The sequence below is a fragment of the Centruroides vittatus genome, unplaced genomic scaffold, assembly GCF_030686945.1.
Source record: "Centruroides vittatus isolate TY-2023 unplaced genomic scaffold, ASM3068694v2 contig_694, whole genome shotgun sequence".
Classification (NCBI taxonomy): Eukaryota; Metazoa; Arthropoda; class Arachnida; order Scorpiones; family Buthidae; genus Centruroides; species Centruroides vittatus.
Genome location: NW_027122438.1, coordinates 1,315,656 through 1,327,572, shown reverse-complemented (window position 1 = coordinate 1,327,572; position 11,917 = coordinate 1,315,656). Strand labels below are relative to the sequence as shown.

Here is an 11,917-nt window from a genome sequence, read left to right as displayed (position 1 = left end):
AACCTCCTGCACGATCCACATCTGTTATAGGCGCAATCCGGTAAAGTTCATCACGTTACTTTCGAAAAGTTTTCATTCACATAATACGAATGATACCTGTATTCCTATTCTTTAATCTAGAGGGTTTAGGGGAGTAGAAAATAAGAAATAACTATAGTCATACAGAAGATTGGGAGATAAAGATAATGTCCAACTGCTGTTGTTAGAATCAACATTACCCATCTCTGTAGTGCAATAACGTTATTGATCGGACTATAAAGCGTTATTTTCCAATATTTTTAAACGATAACGTTATGGTCCGGTCATTGGCATCATTTCTGATATTAACAACAGTTCCTATAACATATAAGCCTGTATGTTTTATATGTTGTAGGCCTATGTTATATATATATATATATATATAACACATTTTACATTGATTTTCTAAGTTATATTTTATCATATGTTATATATATACTACAGGTACTCCTCACTTTACGACCAAGTTCCGTTCCGACGACTTACGTCGTTAAGGCGAATTGGTCGCATAAGCGAGGAGCTTCTGCGCGCCGGGAATATAGATCGTTGTAAAAATTATTACAATTATGCCAACAAACTTCAAATTTATTCATAAAAGCGACTATTATAGTACGCTATTAAGCCTATTATAGTACTAAAAAACAATTATAGTACGCTTAGTGCGCATGTCACCTTTCGCCACTCAAGCTGAGAATGGGGATTCCCCGAATGGCAGGTCGTAAGTGCGAGTGGTCGTTAAGCAGATAGGTCGTAAAGTGAGAAGTACCTGTATATAATATAACTTGTAAAATATGAAAGATGTTTATTTCTTGAAGATTAATACATGCCAATGTTTTTAGTTTTCAATTTGTTTTACTGTCTTTTTTTTCAGTTAATAAATTTTATTTCTGTAATGAAAGTTACTTTCCACGTAGTAAGCAACTGTAAGCAAACCAAATTAAATTTAAATTATTTATCACAAATGTTCTTTTTTACACTGTCTTAGAGTTTTATGTTGTCATTAATATAAGTTTTTAATGATATAATATATTATTTCAATTATGTTCGATTATTTTGGAAATATTAAGTTTATTTAAAATTTGAATGTATCATTTTTATTTCTAATTGTACCTCATTTGTATTATCTTTCATAAAGAGAATGGAGAACAAATTAAAAAGTTTTTTAAAAGAAGTACATATCGGTAGAATGGTGCCTGCTGATAACGGAAATTCAATGAAAATAAAACCGGAATGGTTTGATCAGAAGAAACTTGAACGTGTTCGTAATATCTTTTTGAATAATATTTGTAGGTACGTATAAAATATTATATTTTAAGAATGTTTTAAAAATTCATATTTATAGTCCGGAAAATTTAATTTAATAGAAATAAGAATGTGATATAAAATAAATGCCTCTAGGAAGTGGAAAAATAATTTCATGTAATCAGCATTAACAAGCATGATAATGATATAGACAAGATAAGAATAACATAAAAGACGACATATTCTCTTAGATAAGCTGTAAACAAATAGTGCAAAATATGTCGTAATAAGCGCATTACCTTTACGAAAAGATGAACGTTTAATACACATTTACTGCTAGAAATACTTAAGAAATAAATATAACTAGTGTCATACATTAATAGACTGTTATAGAAAGATCCAGGTTCAATTCCGACCTTGTTTTCCGAAAATTTCTATTGGTATTTACTGTAGAACGGAAAATTAAGAAACAAAGTAAAATGATAATTTAATATTATATGTGAACTTCAACCATTGATAAATACAACTCTCATTTAAATAGATTTAATAACGAATTAATCATTAAGTATATTTAAATATCTAAACCATTATAAATTAATACTAGACTAATATTAATCCTAATAAGTTAATTTCGATTTTTTAATGATCGATATTATTTATAAAAGTAACGATTATATTAAATTTTATTAAATATTTAAAAAGTTTGATAAGATTTAATATTGATTTACAAAATTTTAACGATGTATTAATATCTAAGGCTTCCTTTTCTTATTTTTTCAGTATTTGCATGGCACATCTTTGTGGCTTAATTCTTATATTTATGTATACGCCAACAATAGAACCGTTTCTCTATACTGGGAAGTCGGGCACTATTCCAGCTTTGTTACATCGTTATATCATCACTTGCAAGCATGTAATTAGCTGGTATGTTGGAGATATTTGGAATCCAAAGAATTCTGCTCACAAATCGTTAATTACTGTAAGACAGATGCATAAAGAAGTTGCAAAAGCTCTGGATTCTCCGTCCTACGATAAACCTAAACTAAAAGACGCTTTATTTTTCTCGCAAAGCGGAATGGCAGCAACTCAATTTGCATTCGTTGGGTGGATGATTGCATATCCCGAAAAGATTGGTTTATATTGCAGTAAAGAAGAATCAGAATGTCTGATTCATTTATGGAGATGCATCGGATATTTATTAGGCATGGACGATCGATTTAATATATGTGATGGAAACTATGAAGAATCATTTCAACTATATAGAAAAATAATCCATGAGGATATAAAATGGAGACTATTGAAACCAAATGAAGAAGGAATGGCTATGAGTAAAGATATTGTTACAGCATTAAGAACAGAGATTCCTTTAATGAGTTGGTTAGGATTAAGAAGATATTGGTTCGAAATTCTCGAACTACCAGTTGATTTTTCATTGGGCTTGTATGATATTATATGCTATTGGTTTTATAACTTACTATTTGGTGTTCTCTTAAAAAATTGGTTTCTACGAAAAATCGTAAACAAAATTAATTTGATTGTGTTTGAAAGAGTTTTGGAAAAATTGACTAAAAATGAATGAATTGATTATTAAAAATTTATTTTACGTTTTCCTAAAGTAAGCTTATATTAGTTTATCAACTCGATACATTCAAAAATTCATTAGAATGTAAATAAGTTGTAAATTACGAAATTAATGTCTTTTTATTTACATAAATGTCATCTAGTATATACACATCTCATTTGTTATATAAACATTTACTTTTCTTATTCATTACTTATCGTTTATTATTAAATTTTATAGCAATAAAAGGCATACTTATTTTTTAAATTGGAATATAATGAATTAATAATTAATCCAATATCAGTAGATAAAATTGTAAATAATGTCAAAATGCTGCAGTTAAAATATTAAACATAAATATTTAAACAAATTCAACGTTAGTAGTCTTTGTATATAATCATTTTTAAACTTTTTTATTTTACAAATTTAAGATAATTTAAACACATAAAAGAAAAAGTTTTAATAAATGAGATAAAATAAAAATATTTACAATTATAATCAGTTTATTAATTTTTTATAATTATAATGTTAAAAACATGTTCATCATTAACAAAAACGTATAATAATATATGCAGGACCTAACAATTATATAAATTTTTAGGTCCTGCATATATTATTATACGTTTAATATTATAAAAATTATATACATACTGTATATAATTTTTATAATATCAAACATACTGTATATAGTATTTAGGCCTATATGTTATGTGTACATACACGTGTATGTTTACATGTAAACATACACGTGTCCGTCATTAGGTAAAATTTGCTGATGGATAGATTTAAATATAACGTGAAGTCTTAAAGTATCCAGGTAAATCGGATAAAATTAAAAACATGACTTGAACATTTTGAATAACTTCAAATCTTAATTTAAACGATTGTTTATTTCATTTTTCAGTAAGTATTTGGAGAAATAAACCTATATTATTATTCTATTATTCGGTATAAGATAGAGTGGACGGTTATTTATAATTATCTAAGTATATTTAGGCCTATATTTACAGATAGCAATAAGAAACTGGAAAAGTTTTGATGCCTATAATTACTTTCATTCAGCTTTTATGCAGTAATGAAGCGCCTAAAAGCTTTAGAGACTATACCTGTTCATCCTAAATGTTAAATTTTATCACAAAATTGAAATTTTTAATCGAATTTCGATCGAGCACATCAAATAGATCGAGAAACTCCAAACGCTGTTTTAATACTTTTTATGATAGTATAGGGCTAAATGAAATGACTTGGGTCAAAGTTTGATTTCCGTAATAATTTTAACAAAACAAAATTAATAATTTACAAAAAAATTTCCCAATAATGGAAATTGCATCGTTTTAAAATTATTTTTTGACGTATCTTTGAATGTGAAATCTTTATCATAACATCTTAAATCATAAAAGTAGGAACTTCTTTCTTTCGTTCCTACTTTTATCGTTATCATCATCAGTAATATTGCATTCCTTTCTTTTCTTCACCTTTTCTTCGACCACCTTTTTTACTTTTTTCTGAATATTAGAAACTGGGGCTGCACGGACTGTCTCGGGTTCTTTTTTTAGCGTGATTTCGGAACGATCGTTTACTTGACAGATAAAACAGCTCTCGTCTTCTCGACATATTCCCCCTACAACCCATTTCGTACTTTTTAGTTTGCGGCCTTTTTCATATTTTCGTTTACATATGACAGTCTCGTCGATTTCGACGGTTTTCTTCGGACCTCCTATTTTAAACGACGTCATATTGTGCAGAGCAACTAGCATAATAAAACGTATATGGCTGGACCAGTCGATAGCAGCCTTATTCGAAATGCCTACAGCGATAACCGAGGTGGGTCGAAGAGCATTCCCAATGCAATGTAATGCCATATAAAAGATTCTACTCCACGAAATTTTCCACATTTACCTTTAAAGATTCCTTCGAATGCAGAACTATTTCTTCGATATTTTTTTGCAATCTCATCACACACGAATATCGGTCGTGTCGATAAAAAATTTGGCACGAATTCGAACAAATCTAACACTTCCTCAATATGTTGTAATCCTAGACTCACCGCAAATTAAAAACCTTTATCGATTCTGGGGTCCATACCTAATTCGGAAAATTCAGATTCGAGCACTCGATAGAAATCATGGGTGGTACACGCTGCCCAAAACTCTTGGGAAGAAATATCGAAAGAACTCATAACTAACCAAATTAACATTAAACGAAAAACTTCGAAAAGAAAAAAAAAAATTACGTCTAAAGTCAAAAATCAATCGACATCAACACAATTATCACAACTGTTACCACTTTCCGCCGATAACTCTACACGAAATGCGTCGTTCACTATTAATTTGCATATCACAACGCGATAGTCCGCAGCTCCTCTCCATCTTGACGTCACTAAGTAACCTGGATCGAGATTTACCGGAAGGTCCGCCATCTTGGCTACCTAGGTACACATTAACCATTATTTATAATCTGTAGTATTATATTTACAAATTCTAGCCCACCTAAATGCGAACGCTCTCAAAATGTGAACGACTGAAAATGTGAATGACTTTAAATCATAAAATTTTAAAATGCAAACAATTTCAAAATCATTCAAAATCATTAAAATTCAGAAAAATATCAAAATCGTTCAAAATCACGAAAACATGAACAATCCAAAATGTGAATGATTCAAAAATGAAATAGATGAACATGCTCGAAAAAGCTGAAAGAAGAACTAAATCATTAGATTTGGTTTAAAGCAAAAAGTGAACAGAAAATTAAAAAGAAAAGCGTTAGAAGAGGATGTTAAATTTGTATTCAGGCGCGATTTACATTTATTTAAAGTTTATAGAGAAAAATTGAAAGTTTTAAAGTCTGCTTCGCAATCATTTAAAATTAGTGGAGAAGGATTAGTTAGTGAATTAGAAAAATTAACTGATAAGTTGTTAGTTAGAAGGAGATAAAAAAGTATATAATAAAATTGTTGAAATTCTAGATCTATTATTTAAATCGGGTGAAATAAAAACTGATACGGTAAAAGAATATTGTTCAAAATTTTTAACTAAATAAATAAGTAATTATATTAAGACTAGCGTTTATCTCAGCGAATCTCAAAAAAATAAATTAAAATCAGCTTTAAAGAATGACGAAGAAATAAATTTACAAATTCGTAAATCTAAACCTCCTAATCATGATATGTTTTAACAAAAACTCAAATAAAAAATATTAATAAAGGAAAGAGAATAAAAATAAGTAGAACACAATTAAAAAAAAATGGAGGCTTCTTACCATTTTTAATTCCTATTCTAATTACTTTGGCTATAGGAGCTTTATCAAACGCTGCAGGATGGGGAGTTAAAAAAGCTATAGATAAAGTAACTGGATCCGGATTAATAAATAAAAAAAAAAAAAAAAAATGTGGAGGATTTCTTTCCTATCATTCTCTAGGCCCTTTAGGTCAAATATGGCCAAATTTCAAACAAGGGAAAGGAGTGATTTAAATTGGGAATATCCAACGAAATGATAAACGATAATATAAAAAACAAAAAAAGGATTTAGAGGTGTTTTTACGATTGATCTATTACCGAAAACAATTAGAAAATTTGAAAATGGTATAATTAATTTAGGTATTTCTACTGGAGATGGCACACACTGGGTTTGTTATTATAATGATCCTAAATATCCTTTCGTCGAATTCTTTGATCTTTTTAGTGAATATAAGTTTAAAAATACAAGATTGAAAAGAGATATAATTCCAAAAAAATTTATTAAATATTTACAAACGTCTAAAATGTTTGCCAAGCGAAGCCGATATTGCCTATGACATCCATGAAGTTATGTTTTTTCCAAAATTGCACCAAACAAACATAGATTTAATGAAAGTGCACCTTTTTGCTACCTTTCTCTGATTGTTTCGTGTTCGTAAATAATTGTATTATGTACGAATCAACGAAATGCGATAATTCAATTTAAATCAGTGTAAATTTTGAGCTTTTTTAAGGCTTCGAGCAGTCGCGTTATATCGAATCAGTGTTAAGCGAGACAGCGTTAAGCGGAGTCTTACTGTATTTTGTATGTTGTAGGGCAACTATAAAAAATTATTAAAGAAATTTCAGCTCTAAAATAAATACAAAGTAATTGAAAAATTAGATTCCCGTAAAAATTATAATAGTTATTAGGATAATTTTGGCCCTATTCCTACGTTTTCATCAATGAAAATCTACTGTATTTTACAAATCACAAAAATTTCGGAGGCTAGAACGGATGAATTGTATTTGCATTAATTTTTATGGAAAAAATTGCTTCGGTTAACGAACGGAGTCGAGGAACGGTCCAATTCATTAATCGCGGTTCCACTGTAAATACTTTGAAATTCGATCAGAAACCATAAACTATTACAGCGATAACCATGAACGCTTTCTTTATCGTCTTACTACTCATAACAACTGCAAGGAGGATCCGCTCGTGTACAAATACGTTTTCTAAGCATATCGCATTCGAATCTGCAAATTCCAAAAAACTCTTCTTTTCTCCAAATGTGAGGATAGTTATCCCAATGTTGTGGAGAACGACACATTCTTTGAGATGAAACTAATGTAGATAGTCCTAAAAATGAAGACTGTATAAATTTTTTTCGTAACTTACAAACGAAAATAATAAAGTAACTTTCCTTACCACCAATAGAAATCAGGAAGAATACTAGCAAAGCCTTCATTGTTTAGATGAGATCTGATTGTCTTTCTGTTTTCAGCAGTTTAAATACTATACAACGCTCAAAGTATAAAAGTCTTGTATTTCTTATGTAATATTATTTGATCGTTATTTAAAAATTTATTTAAATAAGAATTTAATTTAGAAATATTAGAACTTTTCGCAATTTCATTTTTCTACGAAATATAAAATTTCTTGATATTTTTGGAAGATCGAATATTAAAATTTCTAGAATAATTCCGGCAAATCTCTCATCTCTTAAAAAAAATAAAGATTTTAACAAATATTATTGTTTCTACTAAATATTCCTTCCTATATTTTATAGCCTATTATAGAATATATAGGGGTTATCTATGCTTATCATTAAGCGAATTGTCTATACTTGCTTAACTATAAATAGTAGAAAAATAAATTAAAATATTTAAAACGATGGAGTCAGAATTTGCTAATCTTACTTAATTGTACTGTAAATGAATACACGAAAATTCGAATTTTCCTTCTTTTCTGACTTGGTTTAGAGTTCAGAAAGTTTTAGGCTTCCGTAAGTCAGAAAAGAAGGAAAAATCGAATTTTCGTGTACTCATTCACAGTACAATTAATTAAGATTATAAATAGTAGAATTGTCACTCTATTTACTTAATATAAAATAGGAAAATAATTATGATTTCGTTACATGATAGAACTGTAAACGTTTGTAATTTTTTGGTGGTCCGTAATAAAAAAGTATTAATTTACATGTATCACAATCTGTCAACTAACATAGACAACTTTCAAATTTTGGTTTGGAACCATAAAATAATGTAACGACCATATGCAGCGCGAGTGAAGCTTTTAATACAATGTTTTGTTCACTCAAATGTAAAGATGCAAGCTAATGATAAATAAATAACAGTTGTAACATCAAGCAATTTTTTTAGCCGACTGCAAATTTCTCTCTTTTTAAAGTCCCCTCGGCTGTACATAGAAATGATCGGTCAAATTTTGATGTCGCGGTTCCTATTCGACAGTATTGGCTGGTATTTTGCTTTATATCTCGCGATTCCATGATTCAAATATTTTTGAATTTGTGAAGAATACTACGTTTGTATATGAGGATTTTACATTTTGGAGTTTATGAATAAGAGATAGACAGTGATAAAGAACATAATGGAAATTTTATTAGCGTTTAGTCATTACTATTTCAAAAATAAAGCTTTGATCCAAAAAATCACGTGACTCGAACTTCCGTACTAAATACGAGCTTTCATTCCGAACCTGAAGTTCCTATATAGTTTTGTCTCCGGCCCTAAGGTTTTTATATGTGGTCTCGATTTTCATCTATGTAATCCAGTTCTAGCGATGAAGGAAGGACTAACGAGCGAATGGAAATGTACAGGTCTGTAATTTAATAATTGTAACACAAAAAGTTATCCCAGTACTATAGTAAGAGGTTAAAGATATATAAGAAGTCTGATAATTTCCTTTTATACTACGATATAAAATATGAATAATAATAAAAACTTAAAAGAATAATTTTGTTGAATTTTGAGATATTTGTTATTTTTCAAAAAATAATATTCAAGTTTAAAAAATACGAAGAATGTGGTTCAAAGTCAAAATTTTATGAGAGGCCACCTTTTAAAGAATTTTTTTAATAACTTTATAATAATAATTTAAAAACTGCAGCAAGGCATTGTGACGATTTCACAATAAATAATTGCTTGTTACAATTATGTATTCAAAAAGTTCTGAAATGTTGACGATAATTTCTTTAAAACGTAAGTTTCTTATGATCTTAAGAACCTAATAACTTACAGCTATTGCTGATTACACACAGATACGATCTGTGATGGTCATACAGCTCATTGATCATATACAAAAGACGGTCTTCAAATTACTACAAATATCAACTTTGAATGGTTAAGGAATGATTATTATTATTTGTTTGCATCAAGAAATATTCTAACAATTTCTGTTTCTAATATTATACTGATAAAAAATGACGATAAAGCAATTCCGAATTTAAAACCCTATATTTTATAAATTGTCAAATTTTTCAGTTTACAGTTTTAGTTATTGTTACAGAAACATCAGAAACGATATAAGAGATAAGCAATTTACAATATATTTTCAATCCATAACAATTTTTCAAGTATGGCATACTTTTACGCAATAATATTGATAAAGGCGGCTTTTATGCACTCAATGTAAATTTGTCAAGCTGAGATTCTGTAATTATTGATTAAATGAACTTCAGTAGCCACCCAACTTAAGCTGATAAAACAAATGTTAAGATCGGAATGACCAATAAATAAAAATTTCACAAATTTTTTACAGCTAAAACGAATTTATCTGTTGGGGCTTACGTTTTTATGACTGAATAGAGACGTACATTTTAACAGAAAAACTAAAAGCAGAGTAATAAGTATGTTAATTTTTGCCCTTTATTTAAAAAGAAAAAGTTAACATATTTAAGGTAAGAACATAAATGATCTTTTTCTTCGCATATTTATGTTTTTCTTCATTCATTAAACATTATTTATGACAATTGATGCTTTAATATTTGAATGAATTTGAAAGCAATATTGTAAAAAATATTATATAAATTTAACATTAAATTAAATTTTAAAAATTTAAAGAATTTTTAATTATACTTTACATTTTTATAATTTAACTGAAAGTGTTTAAAAATTATATTAAGAAATATATGTAAACAATAAATCTAACATTTATTGATTTTATTAAATTACAAACTTGTAAAAAAATGACATTATAATATACATTATAATATACGTTATAATATAATATACATAAAAATGACATTATAATATTGAAATTACGAAGGAATCATGTTAGGTCTAAAAATTTAACTCCGAAATTTCCACTATTGCCATTTTTTGTTTTAACAACTACAGCGACGATACACTTTACTGCATATAGTCCTTTTCTGTACCACACATTGCCTATGGCAGACATTTCTTAGCTCTGTAAATGAGCAATCTCTATAATATCCTCCAGGATAAGGAGTATAGTGTGTCGTTAAGCTTGAAACTTCTGTGAATCGTACTAGAATAAAATTCAATCACACTTCATCAATTTATATAAGTAATATATCGAAGTATTGATAAAGAAACTTACTACTGACGCAGAGCAGGAAAATCAAAATTATCGTTTTCATTCTTCCAAGTAAATAATTTTCACACGATATTATCGGTTATATAGCCAATACTCGTGTCGTTATAAGAGAAACATTGCTTCTGATTTAATAAAGACACTTGGATTTCATTCATCGAAGTGTAACGTTAGTACTTATTACGTGTCAAACGAATTCGAGATTTTGATAAAGGATACTTATATTGAATACTCTTGATTATATTATTTTCCTTGTATAATATATTAAATTTTAAAATATTTTACGATACAAATATTTTTTTACAATTATACACGAAAAATTTAAAGTTTTTTTTATATATTTCGTACTGATAATGCTAAACTACACTTACAACCAAATTTACATTTTAATAATATTGAATATTATTTTGTCCGCTAAATAATTTACATTAATAATAATAATAATAATAATAATAATAATAACTCTCCCGTGGTCACCACCTGGTCGTGGTGGGAGAGCCCAGTAATTTTACTGATCCATAGGGCAATGCAGGCTGGAGCACAAGCTCCTGGTAGGGACACCCATGCCAGTAAGGTCTATGGGGAGAAATGAAGCTAAGAGTGACCACACCCACATTCTGTGGAGATATTTATTATGGTGATAACTAGATCAAAGTGTGATACCGGCTCGGACGTCGCCCGGGTTAACAAGGTCCGCGTTCGTGAGTTAGGCAGAGGCTCACGTTCGAAAAATAGGCCACAGTCTCCCCTGGTTACCGGTGGCGAAAGCAGCACCGGCCCAAGCATGGCTACTGCAATGCCCTCAACAGATGTGAGGAACCAACCCAGCCTTGGTGTTTCTGTGGCAATGCATCCACAGACCACAAAGGCTGGAAAACCACGCCAACGGATGAAATGGACAGTAGAAATGAACGAGTTTATCATCCGTACTTACTACACAATCACAAAACTCGAAACAAACATGACAGCATACAGACAACAACTACACCATAAATTCACACAACAATATCCTCACCTCACTGTCACTGAACAAAGGGTTGTTGATCAAAAAAGAACAATTATACACAACAACCTTATTCCACAAACAACACTTGAACTTATCAAACAACAGGTTGCTGATCAAATACATCAACAGACAGAAACATCTAACATTAATGTAGATCATGTAACCTGTCAGGATAATCCAGCAATAAGCATTGATAATAACACACATACAACAATTACCACTAATGATACTACAGACACTTCCTCATCCATCACTGATAACATAGACTTGGATTTAGTTAATACGCTCTCACTTATATT

General features: G+C 29.3%; 1 protein-coding gene across 1 annotated transcript; it reads left to right on the top strand.

The window, feature by feature from the left end:
* The first annotated feature begins 1,156 nt into the window (after nucleotides 1-1,156).
* LOC136980377 (uncharacterized) lies at nucleotides 1,157-2,875 on the top strand. The gene is made up of 2 exons (XM_067276479.1): nucleotides 1,157-1,308; nucleotides 2,041-2,875. Exons 1-2 carry the CDS (start codon nucleotides 1,157-1,159, stop codon nucleotides 2,837-2,839), a joined length of 951 nt encoding a protein of 316 aa, XP_067132580.1. The 3' UTR covers nucleotides 2,840-2,875.
* Nucleotides 2,876-11,917: the final 9,042 nt, after the last annotated feature.